This window comes from Dermochelys coriacea, chromosome 8 (assembly GCF_009764565.3).
Source record: "Dermochelys coriacea isolate rDerCor1 chromosome 8, rDerCor1.pri.v4, whole genome shotgun sequence".
Taxonomy (NCBI): Eukaryota; Metazoa; Chordata; order Testudines; family Dermochelyidae; genus Dermochelys; species Dermochelys coriacea.
Window position 1 is genome coordinate 93,426,306 of NC_050075.1, and position 21,383 is coordinate 93,447,688.

Consider the following 21,383-nt stretch of genomic DNA (forward strand, 5'->3'; position numbering starts at 1 on the left):
AGGCGGTGTTTAAAAACGTGTTTGCTAACATGCTTGAACTATCACATTTTTTCAATACAACCTATTTCCGAGTCTAGACAGGGTGGGCCAATGTCATATTCCCACATTCCATTCTTCCCTCAGGTACAGGCTTTAAAGAGGGAAATTTCTCTATTGCAGGGGTTTTCAAACTGGGGCTCAGGACCCCTGAGGAGGTCACGAGGTTATTACATGGGGGGGCTGCGAGATGTCAGCCTCCACCCCAAACCCCGCTTTGCCTCCAGCATTTATAATGGTGTTAAATATATTAAAAGTGTTTTTAATTTATAAGGGGGGGGTCGCACTCAGAGGCTTGGTATGTGAAAGGGGTCACCAGTACAAAAGTTTGAGAACCACTGCTCTATTGTATAGTAAGCAGGGCTGTGGGAGTGTTTTCCAGCAATGTGTCTTTTGGTTTTCATTATTCCCCCTCTCTTGTAGCCTTGAGACAGAAGCAGTTATTGGCTGTCGGGTCCTCTGAGAGCCACAAACCCCTCTCCTGGTTTCGCTGGGCGTGTGATTTGTAGCTAATGCTGGAAGAGCTGTACAGCATGCTTAGCTGATGGCCTCTTTTCATGCGATGCCCTTAGCAGCACATTCCGAGGTGGCACCTCTTTTCATACATAAAGTCTTTTGATTGAGGAAGTTTGGACAGGTCAGGTGGTGTGTTTGCATTAGCACTCGGGTTTCTGTAGGTCTACAGCATATCTGCCCAGAGTAGCATTGTGGTGGTCTTGCTACGTAACAAGAGAGCCACTTCCAGCTCACATTGGAAATACAGAAAGTAGCACTGATGGCAATGGTTTCACTGCAAAGAGTTTCCCAAGAAAGAATAAGGATAAAGTGTCATTAGCTGCTCTCTCCCACAGGTGCAAAGTACACAATAGGTATGCAGAGATCCTGAGCGTCACCTTACTGTACCCACTCTTCATGGCTAAATGTTACATGGATACATACTTCAATATTATTTCTATTACAATACGTGGATACCTAATAGGGGTTTATAAGTTACAAGCTGTGAAAATACTGTATACAGAGTGGGGTATTAGAAGGTATGCTGTATTGTATACACTGGTGGGTTGGAAGGTATGGCATATTGTGTAGAGTGGGGTATTGGAAGGTATGCTATACTGTATTGCAGAGATGGGCAAACTACGGCCACATCCGGCCCACGGGACTGTCCTGCCCGGCCCCTGAGGTCCTGGCCAGGGAGTCTAGCCCCCGGCCCCTCCCAGGCTCTTCCCCCTGCACCTGCCCACCTCCCAGGCTTTCCAAAAGCCTGTCCTGCCACTCTGAGCAGCACGGTAATGGGGGGGGAGAGGAGGTTGAATAAGGGATAGGAGGTCCCGGGGGGCAGTCAGGGAACACGGGGCAGTTGGATGGGGCAGAGGCAGTCAGGAGACAGGGAGGGTTGGATAGGGTGGGGTCCCAGGGAGGTCTCGGGGGGGGGGGGGCAGGGAGAAGGGGGAGTTAGATAAGGGGTGGGGTCCTGGGGGTTAGTTAGGAACGGGGGTTCCAGGAAGGGGCGGTCAGGGGACAAGGAGTGGGGATGCGGGGGTTGCATGGGTCAGGGGTCCCGGGAGGCCTGTCAGAAGGTGGGAGTGTGGATAGGGGTCGGGGCAGTCAGGGGACTTAGAGCGGGGGAGATTGGATGGGGTGGGGTTTTTGTTGTGTGTTTGTGTAGCAAAATGGGGTCCTAGTCGATGACTGGAGCTCATGGGAGCTACTGCATTACAAGTAACAACAATACTAAGTATGTTCTTACAAGAAATAATACCCTTTGCCAGGTTGGTTCATTTGGTTTGTTTTAAAACAAACCCAGTACTGATCCACTCATGGAAGCGGGATTCTTGACAACTGACAGCTGTTCTTAAGTAAATGGATAGACAGAAAGTCTAACCTGAACGCAAGAAGATGGGGGGCAAGGTAGACCTGTCCTATACTCCTGGGGAGGCTCAGGGTACATCAATGCTGGAAAAAAAAAAAAAGAAGACCGGGGGCAGTAAATCTCAGAGCCTGGATCAACTGACTCGGGTTCACACTATGGAGATAAAAACGTTCTGACTTGGGCTGGAGCCTGGGATCAGACTCTTCCCCCAAACCGGGTTTTAGAGCCCGGAGTACAGCCTGAGTCAGAACATCTACACTGGTATTTTTGGCCCTATAGCATGAGCCCAAGTCAGTTGACCCAAGTTCCGAGACTCACTGTTGTGGGTCTTCTTTTGCAATCTAGACATACCCTTAAACTATGCTGGGCCTGATTCTCCTCTTACACTAGTTTTACACAGTTATAACTCCACTGGAGATATTCTTGACTTATACCACCCTGAAAGTAGAATCACATCTTATGTATATTTAAATAGCTGGTATTGGTATCTTACTAAACTTTTAAAAGTATTTGTACATCTGCGGTGTAATTCTCTCATATTCCAGTCTCTTTAATCAGGATTTTAAATAATTTTCTCAAGGCAACACTATTAATCGCTCCCTAGGATATACCTAACATACACTGATATCTGAGGTTAAAGTAATAAAATATGTGCTTTGCTGGGATGTTTTGAGTGAGTGATTTTATACCCATTGTTCATTTTTAACAAGATTTATTAGATCTCACACAGACTGAAAAAAATGTTTTGTTTGGGGGTTTTTGGGTCAAAACTGCAGCATTTTCATTTGTCAGTGAAAACAAATTTCAGTGGACTACAACTAGAAATAGGTAACGCAATCCTACTTGTGTTCCAAAAACGGAGCATGAGATCAATTAACTGATGGTTGTAGCAACATACTGTATCTGAGAATTACAGCGCTCACAGGAACGATTGTGTTCAGGAATGTACACTGGAAGTAGGAGATAGGTTCAAGATGTTTTTGAATAGGCTAAATCACATACAGATGTACATACAGCATATCCAGTCAATATGATTTAAGGCAGAAACTTGCACAGGAAAAATAGAAGAAAAACAACTCATGCAGTTGTAATTAACATACCTGGCAGTGACACCTGTTGCTTTCCATGATAAGAAATCTGGAAGATCAAAGAAGTAGCCTGCCTTTTCCCAGCAAGACTCTCTCAAGTTCTGAAAAAATTTAAAAAGAGATAGACGTGAGTTGCAATCATGGTCTACCTTTATTTTTAAAAACAAATTCTAAGACAGCTGCCAGTTACCTAAAAAATATGTATATATATATATATTTTTTTTCCTATTGTAAAACTCTGATGATGCTGTTCTTCAACCTGTGACTACTCCATTGACGTTAAAATGATTTCCTGGCTACAGTGTTGGGTCTTTCCACTTGCCGGAGGGTGCTAATGAAAATGCAGTTTTCCCAAATTTGGGTTTACAGAGACATCCTTTTCAAAATGACAGTGTGGAGCCTTCACCTGCTAAAATTAACAGCAATTTCCACTTTGGAGCTCCACTATATCAGTCTCCTTTTAAGTTCAAAATGCAAGAAGAAAAATAAAATAAATCAAGTGCAATAACCAAGGCAAGTTCTAGCCGGAGTGTGGTTCCTGCAAGCCCAGAACTATAGCATGGCATTGTCAAATTACTAAAGACCTCCCCACCAGGATCGATAGTCTACAAAGAGACCCAAACTGTAGTCTGTGGAGCACTGGTGGTCCACAGATCACTTGCTGGTGATCTGCAGAGAGGCCGCTGTTCTCTGTGTTACCAGCTTCCAAATTTAAGAAGATGACTTCTAAAATTAACAAAATATTTTCTCAATATTACTTTTCCATGTAAGCAATCATTGTACTTGCCATCAAGATGTCAAATGATAAAGAATGGGAGAGTATGTGGTCTGGACAATTGCGAGTGGGAAGGGATTTTCCCAAGAGTTGTTCTCTATTAAGATGTGGTATATACTATGAAAAAAGTGCAAGAATCACTGGCCTGCAATACATAAGTGGCCCTTGTCAGGGCCATTATCAATCTATCAAATTCTAAGTAACACAGTAACAAAACCATTACCAGGTTTCAGAGTAGCAGCCATGTTAGTCTGTAACCGCAAAAAGAAAAGGAGTACTTGTGGCACCTTAGAGACTAACAAATTTAATTTGAGCATAAGCTTTCGTGAGCTACATCCGATGAAGTGAGCTGTAGCTCACGAAAGCTTATGCTCAAATTAAATTTGCTAGTCTCTAAGGTGCCACAAGTACTCCTTTTCTTTTTGCAAAATCATTACCATAACTTACTGCTGCCAAACCTAAGTGTTCAAAAATCATGAGTCAGGCCTTCAAAAATCGTGAGTTGGCTTTAAACAACAAAATCCCACAAGATTTTTTTAAAAAAAATTAAATTGTGGGTCTTTTTGTTTGCTTCTTTCTTTTCGAGCCTTTTTGTCTAAAAACAGGAGGACTTGAAAATTACTTTTTTTTTTAAATGACAGCTGAGATTCTCATGTAATTACATGATTCCAGGAACTGGGACTATATCTAAAACATTATTAGGAGACTCGCAATAATATCATGAGAGCTGCAGGAAGTGATAATGATGAAGAAATAGTCATATGCAGGTAGACTTAGAGGCTTAGGATGCTGCAGGTTGAACAGAGGTGTTTTGACAGAGCTGCATGGAGATGTTTCAATAACCCTACCTTCACTATGCTTAACTTTTAGGAGTCCCATGCACCTTCAAAAATGTAGTAAAGCATAAGTACCAACAGTAATAAATATAATTACCATTTTATTATTTGTATTACAGTAGCTTCCAGCTTCCCCAAACAGGATCAGGACCCAACTGTACTAGGCATGTAGAAATATAGTAAAAGATAGTCCCTGTTCCAGAGAGCTTATACTCTAAATACATATAAAAAGTACTTCCAGTTTAACTAACTAACTGTGTATTCAGCACAGCACAGTACTATAATCTTTTGACTTAGTTTGTTATGTGATTGGAAATTTTAAGTCCCAAAAAGTTATTGGGGTTGAGTCTGTAAGGCCAATAGTATAGGAAAATATCATTTCAGAAACTAAGATGTAGCCAGGTAAACAATGAAAACAAGAGCATCATTTTGGTTCTGGATCATCCAAAGAATCCATCTCCATGTTCTCAGAGGTTTCATCTCTTTAGAGGTCACAGAAAGTACTGTACTCCTATTGAGGCCTGAAAACAAAAGCTTCAATCACTGTCTTTAATCATAAAAAGCACCAATGTTGGATGCCTATTTCAGACCACTTTCCACCCAGACATGTATGGCTGCTAATGAACTGTGCATTTGCCTCCACGGGTAGAATTTGGCCCTGTATATTTGAATTCAAAAGGCTAGTCAGCCTGGCTGTTTTGACAATATAAACCCTGAGCTACTGGTAAAAGTAGGATTTGTCTGGTAATCTTGGGTTTATGAAAACAGACACCAGGCTAGGATTAATCATGTAACTCAAACAAACCCAGCTATTCAGCAAAGATAGTCACTGAACCATGATTTCACTAGTTCATGAATCTCCAAAAAGTTACAAGTTAGCAACCCTATGGTATGGTGTTTCATGAGTGTCCAAATGATTCATTCTTTGTCATGTTGATGCTATGTCATTACTAGCTAGCACAGACAAAAATCAAATCATGCCCTAATGCATTTTTCAAATGAGTATAAACATCTCCATATTCTCTACTCTTGTTGAAATTCACTATTTGATTTTCACTCCCAGTCAAGGAATCCACCACCACATTAAAAGCATCATGGAAAAGTCCCAAGCACATTCTCAATGCCATATTCATATCCTCAGGAATGCATCCAATGAAGTGAGCTGTAGCTCACGAAAGCTTATGCTCAAATAAATTTGTTAGTCTCTAAGGTGCCACAAGTACTCCTTTTCTATATTCATATCCTGCGACTCATCCTCCAAACTCACGTTTAAAGAAAATAAATTCAGTCTGTGTTTTCCTGGGGGCTCTCTAAAGTCTCCTCCACTCATTTTTCTTTTCTTCATGCCAAAACCATAAACCCCAGTTAATCCTCTTTCTGAGACTGTCACCAAGGAACCTATAGACACCATTCCTGAAACAACTTGCGGTGACACATTTGAACAATATGAAGCTATCTCCTCCCTCGAGTGTTTACCTTGCTGCCTCTGAAGCATTCTTAACACTCTATGGGAAGCAGAGAGAGAGAGAGAGAGATTGGGAAAACAGATCAAACCTAGCTCTTTGGTACAGCAATACTGCACTGCCACCATGTCTACACACCAGCTTCCATCTTTGAAACAAGAGTCCCATGTCTCTTTCTTTAAAAAATAGTTTTTCAAATGGAAAATGATGGACTGATATCCATGGCAATAAAGACTAGAGTCCACTATTTATCCACAGAACAAATGCAGTAGTCAAAGCTTCCTCACACTGCCTTGCCAGCATGCTTCAGCCTTGACTTGGAGGGTTTGCTTGTCAGGGTGTGTGGATAGTTCTGAATTGAGTTAATTTGTCCCTAGTGAATGTTTGCTTTTTAATGCTGATGAGTATGTTATGTTTAAGTATTAAGTGAGCATCAAGGGACCTAGAGCTCTTGCACAGGGCTCTTGCATAGTTTTTACTATTACTTAAGCCTAAAATCAATAAAATAGGCTACCAAATACTTACTGGATGGCACTGACTCTGAGCCATTACCAATATGGCTAGCATTTGAAACAGTGATCTAATGGTGAAAGGCTTTGTATCTCATACCCCATTACCACCCACCTGTGTCATCAGAACCCCACTGGCCCCGGGATTGATTAGAGGTGGGCCAGAAGCAAAAATCCCAGGTTCAAACCAGGATATCGATCTAAATTCCTTGGCGGCCCACCATCTCTCAAAGTGGGCTGTATCAAAGACCCAGAAACGCTTCCTCAGCTCTCATCCCCTAATGCCCCTACTTTACTTGCGCTACATTGATGACATCTTCATCATCTGGACCCATGGAAAAGAAGCCCTTGAGGAATTCCACCAGGATTTCAACAATTTCTATCCCACCAACAACCTCAGTCTGGACCAGTCCACACAAGAGATCCACTTCCTGGACGCTACGGTGCTAATAAGCGATGGTCATATAGATTCATAGATACCAAGGTCAGAAGGGACCATTCTGATCATCTAGTCTGACCTCCTGCACAACGCAGGCCACAGAATCTTACCCACCCACTCCTACGAAAAACCTCACCTATGTCTGAGCTATTGAAGTCCTCAAATCGTGGTTTAAAGACTACAAGGAGCAGAGAATCCTCCCTCAAGTGACCCATGCTCCATCCTACAGAAGAAGGCGAAAAACCTCCAGGGCATCTCCAATCTGCCCTGGAGGAAAATTCCTTCCCGACCCCAAATATGGCAATCAGCTAAACCCTGAGCATATGGGCAAGATTCACCAGCCAGATACTACAGAAAATTCTTTCCTGAGTAACTCAGATCCCATCCATCTAATATCCCATCTCAGGGGATTTGGCCTATTTACCCTGAATATTTAAAGATCAATTAATTACCAAAATCCCATTATCCCATCATACCATCTCCTCCATAAACTTATCGAGTAGAATCTTAAAGCCAGATAGATCTTTTGCCCCCACTGCTTCCCTTGGAAGGCTATTCCAAAACTTCACTCCTCTGATGGTTAGAAACCTTCGTCTAATTTCAAGTCTAAACTTCCTGGTGGCCAGTTTATACCCATTTGTTCTTGTGTCCACATTGGTGCTGAGCTGAAATAATTCCTCTCCCTCTCCTGTATTTATCCCTCTGATATATTTATAGAGAGCAATCATATCTCCCCTCAACCTTCTTTTAGTTAGGCTAAACAAGCCAAGCTCTTTAAGTCTCCTTTCATAAGACAAGTTTTCCATTCCTTGGATCATCCTAGGAGCCCTTCTCTGTACCTGCTCCAGTTTGAATTCATCCTTTTTAAACATGGGAGACCAGAACTGCACACAGTATTCTAGGTGAGGTCTCACCAGTGCCTTGTATAATGGTACTAAAACCTCCTTATCCCTACTGGAAATGCCTCTCCTGATGCACGCCAAAACTGCATTAGCTTTTTTCACAGCCATATCACATTGGCAGCTCATAGTCATCCTATGATCAACCAATACTCCAAGGTCCTTCTCCTCTTCCGTTACTTCTAATTGATGCGTCCCCAACTTATAACTAAAATTCTTGTTATTAATCCCTAAATGCATAACCTTACACTTCTCACTATTAAATTTCATCCTATTACTATTACTCCAGTTTACAAGGTCATCCAGATCCTCCTGTATAATATCCCGATCCTTCTCTGAATTGGCAATATATCCCAGCTTTGTATCATCTGCAAACTTTATTAGCACACTCCCACTTTTTGTGCCAAGGTCAGTAATAAAAAGATTAAATAAGATTGGTCCCAAAACCGATCCCTGAGGAACTCCACTGGTAACCTCCCTCCAACCTGACAGTTCGCCTTTCAGTAGGACCTGTTGCAGTCTCCCCTTTAACCAATTCCTTATCCATCTTTTGATGTTCATATTGCTCCACATCTTCTCCAATTTAACTAATAATTCCCCATTCAAACGCCTTACTGAAATCTAGGTAAATTAGATCCACTGTGTTTCCTTTATCTAAAAAATCTGTTACTTTTTCAAAAAAGGAGATCAGGTTGGTTTGGCACGATCTACCTTTTGTAAAACCATGTTGTATTTTGTCCCATTTACCATTGACTTCAATGTCCTTAACTAATTTCTCCTTCAAAATTTTTTCCAGGACCTTGCATACTACAGATGTCAACTAACTGGCCTGTAGTTACCCGGATCACTTTTTTTTTCCTTTCTTAAAAATAGGAACTATATTAGCAATTCTCCAATCATTCGGTACAACTCCTGAGTTTACAGATTCATTAAAAATTCTTGCTAATGGGCTTGCAATTTCAGGTGCCAATTCCTTTAATATTCTTGGATGAAGATTATCTGGGCCCCCCGATTTTGTCCCATTAAGCTGTTTGAGTTTCGCTTCTACCTCAGTTATGGTAATATCTACCTCCATATCCTCATTCCCATTTGTCATGCTACCATTATCCCTAAGATCCTCTTTAGCCTTATTAAAGACTGAGGCAAAGTATTTGTTCAGATATTGGGCCACGCCTAGATGATCTTTAACCTCCACTCCATCCTCAGTATTTAGCGGCCCCACTTCTTCTTTCTTAGTTTTCTTCTTATTTATATGGCTATAGAACCTTTTACTATTGGTTTTAATTCCCTTTGCAAGGTCCAACTCTACTCAACTTTTAGCCTGTCTCACCTTATCCCTACATGTTCTGACCTCAATTAGGTAGCTTTCCTTGCTGATCCCTCCCATCTTCCACTCCCTGTATGCTTTCTGCTTCTTCTTAATCACCTAAGATACTTGCTGATCCAGCTTGGTCTACAACTCCTTCCTATGAATTTTTTCCCCTTTCTTGGGATACAGGCTTCCGATAGCTTCTGTAGCTTTGATTTAAAGTAATCCCAGGCCTCCTCTACCTTTAGATCCATAAGTTCTTCAGTCCAATCCACTTCCCTAACTAATTTCCTTCATTTTTGAAAGTCAGCCCTTTTGAAATCAAAAAAACTCTAGTTGCAGATTTATTTTTGTTAATCCTTCTGTTTAGTTTGAACTGAATTAGCTCATGATCACTTGAGCCAAGATTATCCCCATTTCTGGGGATTACAACCATTTCTTCTGTGAGGTCCTCGCTATTCACCAAAATTAAATCTAAAATGGCATCCCCTCTAGTCAGTTCAGCAACTACTTGATGAAGGAATCCATCAGCTATCGCATCTAGGAAAATCTGAGCCCTATTATTATTACTAGCACTGGTCCTCCAGTCTGTATCTGGGAAGTTAAAGTCTCCCATGATCACGCAGTTTCCATTAGTATTTACTTTATTAAAAACATTAAAAAGGGCTCTATCCATATCCAGATTAGATCCCAGAGGTCTATAGCACACCCCAAGCACTATCGTAGGAGAGGCTCTATTAGTTATCTTCCCCAATGTAATTTTTGCCCAGACGGACTCTGTCTTATCCATTGCATCGCTTCTTATTTCTTTACATTCTACCTCATCATTGATATACAATGCTAGTCCACCACCTTTACCTTTATTTCTGTCTTTCCTAAACAGCACATACGCATCAATACCTGTAGTCCAGTCATGACTACTATTCCACCATGTTTCTGTTATCCCTATAATATCTGGTTTTACTTCCTGCACCAGTAGCTCTATAAACACCACCCTATACCAGAAACCTACTGACCACTATTCCGACCTACATGCCTCCAGCTTTCATCCAGGACACACCACAGAATCCATTGTCTACAGCCAAGCTCTACGATACAATCGCATTTGCTCCAACCCCTCAGACAGAGACAAACACCTACAAGATCTCTATCAAGCATTCTTACAACTACAATATCCACCTGCTGAAGTGAAGAAACAGATTGACAGAGCCAGAAGAATACCCAGAAGTCACCTACTACAGGACAGGCCCAACAAAGAAAACAACAGAACGCCACTAGCCATCACCTTCAGCCCCCAACTAAAACCTCTCCAACGCATCATCAAGGAGCTACAACCTATCCTGAAGGACGATCGATCACTCTCACAGATCTTGGGAGACAGGCCAGTCCTTGCTTACAGACAGCCCCCCAACCTGAAGCAAATACTCACCAGCAACCACACACCACACAACAGAACCACTAACCCAGGAACCTATCCTTGCAACAAAGCCCATTGCCAACTCTGTCCACATATCTATTCAGGGGACACCATCCTACGGCCTAATCACATCAGCCACATTATCAGAGGCTCGTTCACCTGCGCATCTACCAATGTGATATATGCCATCATGTGCCAGCAATGCCCCTCTGCCATGTACATTGGCCAAACTGGACAGTCTCTATGTAAAAGAATAAATGGACACAAATCAGACGTCAAGAATTGTAACATTCAAAAACCAGTTGGAGAACACTTCAATCTCTTTGGTCACTCGATTACAGACCTAAAAGTTGCAATTCAACAAAAAAAACTTCAAAAACGGACTCCAATGAAAGACTGCTGAATTGGAATTAATTTACAAACTGGATACAATTAACTTAGGCTTGAATAAAGACTGGGAGTGGATGGGTCATTACACAAAGTAAAATTATTTCCCCATGTTATTTCTCCCCCCCCACCCCACCCTCCACTGTTCCTCAGATGTTCTTGTCAACTGCTGGAAATGGCCCACCTTGATTATCACTACAAAAGGTCCCCTCCACCTGACCCCCCACTCTCCTGCTGGTAATAGCTCACCTTAAGTGATCACTCTCGTTACAGTGTGTATTGTAACTCTCATTGTTTCTTGTTCTCTATGTATATAAATCTCCCCACTGTATTTTCCACCGAATACATCTGATGAAGTGAGCTGTAGCTCACAAAAGCTTATGATCAAATAAATTTGTTAGTCTCTAAGGTGCCACAAGTACTCCTTTTCTTTTTGCGAATATAGACTAATACGGCTGCTACTCTGAAACCTAAACTTGGAGTGTGTGAAATTGAGCTTTTAAATCAGAACTCAGTAACTTGTGCACACCCTTCCTGTACATGAAGTTGGCTAACTTTTCAGCCACCTAAAATAGAGAGAACAAAAAAAGCCATCTGTAAAAACAGCAACTCAGAGAACACGGATAAAGGAGCCTTTGCCCTGCGACCACTAGCATATCAGCCATTTGCCTTCCCTCCATGACCAACAAGGTTTTACTGAAACCTTCTCTCCATGAAAAATAAGTTTTTAATGGCAAAGAAATGTATTTGAGCATAAGCTTTCGTGAGTTAGAGCTCACTTCATCGGATGCATTCAGTGGAAAATACAGTGGGGAGATTTATATACATAGAGAACATGAAACAATGGGTGTTACCATACACACTGTAACGAGAGCGATCAGGTAAGGTGAGCTACTATATTTTCTACTGAATGCATCCGATGAAGTTAGCACTAGCTCACGAAAGCTTATGCTCAAATAAATTTGTTAGTCTCTAAGGTGCCACAAGTACTCCTTTTCTTTTTGCGGATACAGACTAACACAGCTGCTACTCTGAAAGGTTTTAATGGTTCGCTGTTGTGCGTTCCCTTCTCCATTTAGCTAGTTATTGCAAGTCAAGGGTGGACAGAGGGAATAATAGGTCTAAAAGGAAGAACTGAACAGTAACATATAGTGAGCTCCTTGGAGAATCAGCCAGAAAAAGTAAAAGAAGAATGATTCAACCATCAGCCCTTGGTTATTAATTGCAAAGGAATTATACCCTGGCAGTTTGCTCTATGAGGTGATTCTTGTTAAAGGGAGGATCTTCTTTGCCTGTATTCCCCATACAATAAATGAGGTGTGAAAGAAACACCTTAGACTAGATGCGTTTCATTTGGACATAATTACAAAAGAAACACCTACTCCCAATCCACCCCTACTCTGAACTAGAATGTGCTACAGCACCATGGATTTAATGGGGTGAATATTTTTTTTAGAAATAATTGAAACGAAATGTTATTAATCTAAAGAAAAACATAACAACCGTCCTTTGGTTTTTGGCACAATCCACAGCAAAATATTCCATCCAGAAATTAATAAATATGAAATTTTCTTCTGCTACCTCTGAAACGAATGCATAACACAAAAATTCTGGAGCCGGACAAACATTGCAAACAAATTTCACTCCAACTTTTACATTAATTTGTTTTGTTCATGCTCACTTTTCTGTTTTCTTTACTTCCACAAACATTTATTCTGTTGAGTTTTGTTGACAAATATTTGCAGCAAACAAAATTCAAAGTTGCAAACATAAGTATTCATAGAAACCATATTTTAAATTCGCATGCATGCATATCCATCCCAGAAGTACTTGTGCACTCATCTGATCAGGGAACAGAAACAATACCATGCAATTTAGCTGACCAAGCACAACTAACCGACACAGCTTGAATAGTGAAACTTCACAGAATACTGTTTGTGACCACTGCAGAGTTAAATAATGCAAGAACATTTGTCAAATACTTTTGAATAACGAGTAAATCTGAGGAAAGAGTCTGTTTTTAGACTGTCTGCAAGCAGAAGAAGAGGCTGATTTTAACCTTTAATGTGAATTAGGAATATAATCCAGGAATATTTATAGTACTTCCAATGAGGTTTACATTTAGAGTTATCTCACTGACCTAATCAGAAGTTGTTTTGTCTGGTTTATCCACAATCTAAAAAAGCATTTCTGTATATTTCTGAGAAGAAAATTACTCTTTCTTCCCATTTCTATCTCATCTCTAATGCTCACAGCAAGCAAATTTCAAAGTCAAATGTGCAATTATTTATGGAAACCACATTTTAAAAATCACATGACAACCCTAGAGACTGAACTCTTGTTTACAACAGAACAGGTGCTGCATAGGCAAGAGACAAGTGAAGTGCCCCACAATCCCCTACAAATTTGTTTACACCATGTTCTACCAAGGCCACTCTATGGGTTTGGAGTAGTTCAGTCTGATTGCCCATTCATTCCGTGACCAGGCAGCTGAGACTCAAACAAAGGTTCCTTTTAAACCCTTATGTGGTCTTGGTTTTGTGACATGGACACCTGCTTGCTGGGAACTTGGTCAAGACCCCCCACAAATAATTCCACACAGACTACCAGCCATCAGATGGTAAAGTCATTCAGTTGCTACTAAAATAGACTGCATTTGAACCTTGATCTAGAAGTGAGAGGTCCTTTTCTGCATTACAAGACTCACCCAGAGCTTCAGTGATTCAACTTTTTGTTAATTCTTTTTCTTGTTTTCCCCTTTTTCTTTGTTCCAAGTGAAAGCATGGACTACAGTAGGAGGGAGAGCATGGGCCATGAAGACTCTGAATATGAGAATGGAAGTTTGAGAGGAAAACAAAACCCACAAAATAAATGAAAGCAAAAGAAAAGCGAGTAAAAAAGGAGATGAACCAATTATGATTTGGAAGGAAGAATACAAGATAACCCGAGAAACAGCAACCCTGAAAGTAATAGGAAACCAGCAAGAAGCAAGGATCATCATCTACTTCCCAAACTATGAAGTCATCTCATTCCTCTCGGTGAATGAGGTCATCTTCCACTTCTCCTCTTCTGAGTCAGAGACTGGATGTAGAAAAGTTCTATTAGGTCATCTTATCCCACCCCCCACCACCAAAGAATGCAGGATAAATTTGCTAAGGTATATTCTTGAGTGGTGCTTTTTCTTATTTAGTTTTAAATTACTCAAGGGATGGGACTTCCGCCCCTTCCTTTGGGAGATATCATAACCACCTGAAAGCTAGCGATATCACTCAAAATTACTTGCTTTGAACTCCTCCTATCCAGGGACATTATTTTTTTGTAATTCTACAATTAGGAGGGTGCAGGCTAAGCAACAATAAAGAAGTTTGCCGCAGATTCCTCTGGAGTCTGTAGACTGGATCTACTCATATGGTTTCCCAAGGTAGCAGATGATCAGATTAACATAACAGAAAGGAAAAGGTGAATAATTTGGATTCTTTTATAATATACACAAGGAATCTGCAGTTCATATGCAGTAAGAAGAGGGTGGCCCACAACTTGATTCAACATCAAGCTTTTAATCCAACTCTACTCAAACAATATCTCATGTAAACCAACCTCCTAATTTATCATCTAAACAAAATAACTTTGCTGACAATTGTGTCCAACTAATTATTCTTTCTGGTACTGGCAAAGTTGCTAATATTTCTGGCCCAGTGGTAGAGCAAAAGCTTTGGAATGCAGAGGGTCATGTGTTATATCAGAGCTGAATTAACATCTCCACATGGAACTAGGGAAAGTCAATCTTGAATGTCAATCAATTTAGCAAATCTTTTGTAGTTCTTCCAATACTTCATACTTTTGAGCAGCGGATATACAGTACCTTTCTCTATATCTTCTTAGAGCTTCTTTTTATGCTGCCATAATATACAAGATGTACTTTGCCATTGAGTTTATGCTCCACTGATTCATTCTTGTGCCAAAGGAGGTCTGACAGAATTCTAAATGGCATAAGAGGTCTTGATAAAATGGAAAAATAGTATAGGAGGACACAATACTCTACTGGCTTTAGAGCCCTAATCCTAAACAGACAACTCTTTGGGAAATACATACTATTATAAAGACATCACCTCTTGCACTGCTAAGTACCAGTGCTTTTGCAGCCTCAGAAAATGTTTCAGTTAAAGCCAAGATTGGTATGTTGCCCAGAGGATGGTGGTATAGCATTCCAGTACACTACCAAACATCACAGACTTGTACAGGCATGGAAGATGTACATGCTAGGACCAGTGAGTTAGTGTTTTGCTACAGGAATCAGTATTTAGGGCACAGATATTAACAAATGTAACAAAAGAAATGTTGATCTGAACCCGTGATATAACAAAACAGCCTTCCAAGGCATTCATTGTCTTAATGCTCTTGAGAGAAAACTTTTTATATATTAGCCTTCTTTTTGGAGTTAAAGGATGAATAAAAAATAATTTCACAAAAAGAAAAAGGAGTACTTGTGGCACCTTAGAGACTAACAAATTTATCTGAGCATAAGCTTTCGTGAGCTACAGCTCCCTTCATCGGATGCATTCCGATGCATCCAATGAAGTGAGCTGTAGCTCATGAAAGTTTATGCTCAAATAAATTTGTTAGTCTCTAAGGTGCCACAAGTACTCCTTTTCTTTTTGCGAATACAGACTAACGCAGCTGCTACTCTGAAAATAATTTCACTGATTCACCGCACATTTTAAATATTCTTGCTGTCCTGGATATGAATGGGACAGTCTGCATCTCAACCACAGCAAAGTTTGCTTTCCTTTGATATGTTCGGTATTCCCATTCCCAAGCATTCAAAAATCGTGAGTCAGGCTCACACAATCATGAGAATGGTTATAAAAATCATGAGGTTTGTGGTTTTTTTGTTGTTGTTTTTTTAAAGAAAAATAACTTTTGGTTTCTTTTTATTCGTCTTCAGGAGCTGGAGCGTTTAGATGCCATGATTTCAAGATTTTACTCCACAACCATAATGGCTAGAAACTTACTTTATTTTTTAAAATGAAAGATGAGATTCTCATGAATCACAAATTCAGGATTTGGCACTTTATGAAAAGCAATAACTATTGGGAGAGTTGGCAACAAAGTTAATGTTTATAAATACTATCTTAATAGCATGTGAGGGGTGTGGGGGGGGCCCCCCATGGGACAACATTAATAGAAAAAACAGAATATATGCCACTGCAGTATTTTTCAAAGACAACTATTTATACCTAGGCCAGCCAGAATAGATCATTTCCCTTAATCTCACTTAAACCACATAATAGAATATGTTTTACTTTTTGATTTTGGAGAGTTGTCCAAGTCTGACAGTATTCCAGGACAAAAAAAAATTAGGGATGACATGGGAATGCGCTGGCATCAGTAACAGAAAAACACAACCAAAATGCAACCTGCAATGGGGCATGAGCTACAGAGATTAGAAGTCGTAAAGAAAATGTTTTCTTATGCTGAAAGTGCAGCCAATGGAAACTTTTCACCAATGACTAACCTTATGGATCGCCAGCCAGTATGTGTTCTGTGCAATGCTATGCCAATATTGCAAGTAAAATTTCTGCAGTGAAACAAGAGATTTGGTGCAAAGAGTAGCAAATCCTTGTCCCACTCAAGTGGATGTGAGTTTTGCCATTCTCACAATGGGAATAAGATTTGGTCCTTGTATTAGGCTCATATTATACCTGATCTGTTCCAGGATATAAGATGTCCCTCTAATGCAGCTCCCAAGTAAACGCCAGGCAGATTTGAGACCCTCTGCTCTGAGGAGCACAGGGACTGCTCCTTCCCATCCTTCTGGGGATGCACAACATGCACCACAAAGGGACAGAGATGGACAAGGAGAAGGAGGCAGACACATCTCTCTGCCTCCTTATGCACTTCCCAGTGGCCACCACGTGGGGGAATAATTAGCAGCATCTATATAGGGATGTAGCAACATGTGAGAAGCATTTGAATGTCCTGGCATTCAAGGAGGCATTCATTCTGCAGAATCCCCAGGGTTGCATGGCTTCACATGGCCCTTATTATTAGGTGGACTAGACGGAACTTCCCAGCCCTTTGTGAATAATGAACAGAGTTCCACCTTACAGAGATATCCATCTTCTAATACATCAGCTGAAGGAGCCCTGCAGTTGTAAAGAACTTCAGAGACTTGTTCATCTTGCCACCACATGAAGAGAAAGTCCTGTGTCACTGCACTCCAGTGAAGATCATGCACAAGATTTTAGCATCTAATTTTTAAATAGGTGTCTGACAAAGTCATCTGCTAATTATATTCTGTTCCTTCATTGTTAGTGACTGGGTTGTGCCCCAGATGATGTTACACAGAGACAGCATCATCTGCACTGATGTACAGTACCTTGTTTATACAGCAAATATTCTGAAGACATGAGCTTGCTAAGAGAAGGCACTGAGGGAGGACAAAGAATGAGCACCTAAGCACAAGCCATAAACAGCAGACGTTAGCACTGTCACAAAGAAACCCAAAGTGGAAAATAAGCCCAAAGAAGGAACAGCAGTGGCCTGAAGTAGAGATGTTTTTGGTGCTTGAATCAAGAGGACAGTTGTATTTTATAATTTTAAAGTAAAAAAAATCCCTATAAATCCCATTTTACAGAACTGGCCCAAGAACATAGGCTGGATTGCAGGAAAGACTTAGAGAAAAGTAAATACAGTATTGTGCTTTCATGCTACTCTTGTCTTTATTTATTTATTTCCCTCTTCCCACTCCTATTTTCTCTCTCTCTAACAACTTAATTCCATTATTTCAGAAGCATCTGAGATAACCAGAGCTGGAAATGGGACACTAAATAGGGTGGGCTGGTGTTCCTTTTCTCTCAGTGCTTGGCTGACTGGTCCTCACTCATATGGTCAGGGTCTGATTGCCATATGTGGGGTTGGGAAGGAATATTCCTCTAGATCATATTGGCAGTGACCTTGGAGTTTTTTTGCCTTCCTCTACAGCATGGGACACAGGTTTCTTGCCAAGATCATCTGGGTATAGCTCACTTAATCAATTCCCTGCCATTGCACAGCCCTCGGGCACAGGTGTGCCTTGGTCCCTCTTGTTCTCCACTGGTGGCACACAATAATTTTGTCTCCTGAGGGCTGTAATACTTTGGTCTACTTCTGGATGTTGGATTTAGTGTGCAGGGGGCTGGGTGGTGCTGGTGGCCTGTGATATACAGAAGGTCAGACTAGGTAATGTGGTAGTCTCTTCTGCCCTTAAACTCTATGACTGTGACTCGCTTCTTTATTCATTCTCTCTAACAACACTTCATTCTCACCACTCTGTTATTGATCCTTTCTATGACGTCTCCCACCGCCGCCGCCACATTGCTGCTGTCCACAGTAGCTCCTGCCTGATCCCATTTCACCTGTAGGTGGCTGCTCCTCCTTGTTGCCCTTCGTAATGGTGCTCCAGGAGGATTCAGCGCTTTCGGGGTGGGGAGGGGGAATTTCTCTACTTTTTGGCTGTGACTGTTCCTCTTCCTCAGGGATCTTGGAGGACTCCTCCATGGCAGGGCAGTGCTGAGTGGCTCCTTTCTTCCTGTGACAATCTTCTCTTAACAGCTCCTTTGTTCATCAGCTGCTGGTCCAGGGTGCCCAGCTCTTCCTCCACCACTCTTCCTGAAGACTCAGATGCCAGCTGCTTCTCTGAGATTCTCACTGCTCCTCCCTCTAGCCTTCTCCTCTGAGGGTCCAGCAGGTTGTGCTGCTTCTCCTTGCAGCTTCCTCTGCCAGCAACTGTTAAATTCAAGAACCCTCCTCCTCTGCTCTTTCAGTGAGCTCTGCCAGTCTGCTGCTCCCCTGGGCACTTTCTAGCAACAGCCTATTATGCAGCTGCTGGAGGTACTGTCTGTCTTTTTTAATTGCATGGCGGCTCCACTTGGGTTACATATACCAAGTGTCAGGGTGTATGTAGCAGGGCGGCTGCCCCACTCTAGTAGGCAGGGGTTAAAAGCAGCCTTGGAGAGGGCTGTGGCTGGGAAAAGCAGTGAGAGCAGTTCAGTGAGTAGCTGACCTCAGCTGGCCCTGATAAGAGGGCTGTGGGCCAGAGGAGCTGAAGGAGTCTCACTCTAGCCCTGGAGTAGGAAGGGCTAGCTGCCTGAGATTGAGGTAACTGAAGTAGAACAGTACTGGGGAAGGGTAAGAGGAGCTGGGGAGCTCCAGCCTGGTAAAACCCCAGGCTGCAGGCCTCATGGAAGGCCTACAAAGCTACTGGGGCTACAGAGGTGCAGCCTGGGAATAGGCAGAGGCAGCTGGACCTAAACCCTTGCCAATGATGAGTGGTCATTACAGACTGCAGTTTGCCCCAGTGAGCGGGGGCTAGATGATGACTGGCAGTAGCCACTGAGGCAAGATGGGCTTAGAGGGTTGAGGGTTCTCCTGGGGAGGGGAGACCCAGAGTGTGAGGGTACTTCTGGGGCAGAACCCTGAGGTAAAGGGGCACTGCGGTCCAGAAGGGACATGGGGCCTGAGGCAGGCAAGATACTGGCCAGCAGAGGGCACTCCGGAGCTGGAGTTGAGCTAATTCCCAAGACGACCAGCAGGAGGCACCACACCAGTGAGTCGTTACTTCGCTACAGTGTACCACACACAGCTAAACACCTAGTATGTGCCTGGAGGGGCAGAGTATCCAGAGTCCGACAGAGACAGATCATGGGTCCCTGCCAGGATTGGTAGGAATCTTAAAGTGCTGAGAAATGGCTACACAATAGAGGAACAGACAGTCAAGATAATTTTAAGGCAATCAACACAGCTACTTAACAGGCCTATGCCTGAAGCTGCTCTTGAGGCAGAACCATTCACCGGAGCAAGTGGTAACTTGTAAAGAAAGGTTATTTCAGACTTCATGGAAGAAAAATAAGCAGCAATGGGGATTTAAAAGAAGAAAAATAAACTACTTACAGCTGCAAGATACTTTAAAGAAATCTTGTTAATGTGTATTTGGTGCCATTTAGTACTCATGAAAGTTGGAGACTAAAAGCACTGATCACAGTCATGCACACACAGGGGGGCAGACACTGTGTAAACTTCCTCATACTGTTCTGCCAATACACCTCACTCCTACAATGCCACACCCAGAACAATCCCTTCTAGTCCTCTTCCTAGCAAGGCTTAGGGCCATCTTTTTAAAAAGAAACTCTAATTTCGTGCTCATAAAGTTCCCGGCTAGGCTACTGATCTTCTGTGTGTCCTGTGTGAATTATTTACAGCGCAGTTGTACTCTGAAAAGTGTTGCTAAAAAATTCACGCTGGGGATTCCAAGGCAGGCTGGCCCTCATACGATATTTTCTGAGTTAGGAAGAAAACAAATGCTTTTTCCTAACTGCTAGTCTTGCAGACTCACCCTAGGATCTGAAAGCCAAGCTTTGTTCTTGGCTTGTGCATCATTCCCAGTAAAAAACAAAAACAAAACAAACAAAAAACCCCTGCAATCAGAACTTAATTCTGTTCATGATGCATAAGCTCCATTAGAATCTAACTCTGCCATACCTGTGTCAGTTCTGTAGTGCTAACTGAAGTAAAAAAAAAGAAACCCTTATCTTTAATCAGAAAAGTGGATACGACTTTGAAACATGCAGAGAGAAGGTTAAGTCAAGTCCAATAGAGTCAGAAAACTACCTGTAAAATCTGCATTTTACTTTTTCTGTGCCACACTTTACTCATCTATAAAATATTAATTCTTACCTCACTCTGAAGAATATCATGAGGCTCAATTAATGTTTGTAAAGCACTTGAAGATATTTCAATCAATGGCATCATATACTGTTATGTGAAAATTATTATTATTCTAGTTTAGTGGACGCTGATTTTGCAAAGTTAGGATATAATTCACTCCAATGCAACCGACCTGCATAAAGGCTGTACCGCACTCTTATAAGGGCTACAGTGGGTCTTAAGTGGTGCAGAGGATTGCTACTGGCCCATTGAACGGGGTGAATTTCACCTTTACTGAGGGCTAGAATGAGCCTTTGCTTTTAGCCCCAAACATGCAGCAGTATGTAGCTGTACCACCGCAAACAGCCCTGAGACAGAATTGTGATTCAGTTACAATTTCTTCCATGCTCCCACATTGTGTGTATGCGTGCACACATATGTGTTTGTGTTAATTTGCATCATCCTTTTACTACATGCAGAATAGTCCTCAGTGGCTAGTGTGCTGGGCTGCTTCTTTAAGACTTTCCTAAAGAATAATGCAAATATCAAACTATAAAATGACCAGCTATATGCTACTCATGGCTCAGAAATGGAAAGTATTTAATAGGTGGATATTCATGTTTCACCTCAGCATCCACAAACATTAATTATCTTCTATTAACATTAATCTG

General features: G+C 41.6%; 1 protein-coding gene across 7 annotated transcripts in view; it reads right to left on the reverse strand.

Annotated features, from left to right (window-relative positions):
• FGGY (FGGY carbohydrate kinase domain containing) overlaps positions 1-21,383 on the reverse strand; it is a 414,960-nt gene that overhangs the window by 165,402 nt on the left and 228,175 nt on the right. For all 7 annotated transcript variants that reach the window (XR_006273791.1, XM_043490943.1, XM_043490942.1 and 4 more), the window contains exon 5: positions 3,007-3,095. Coding sequence is in view for 6 of the 7 variants with exons in the window: in XM_043490943.1 (XP_043346878.1) it covers positions 3,007-3,095 (89 nt within the window). In the remaining variant the exon portion in view is untranslated. The remainder of the gene's footprint in view (positions 1-3,006; positions 3,096-21,383) is intronic.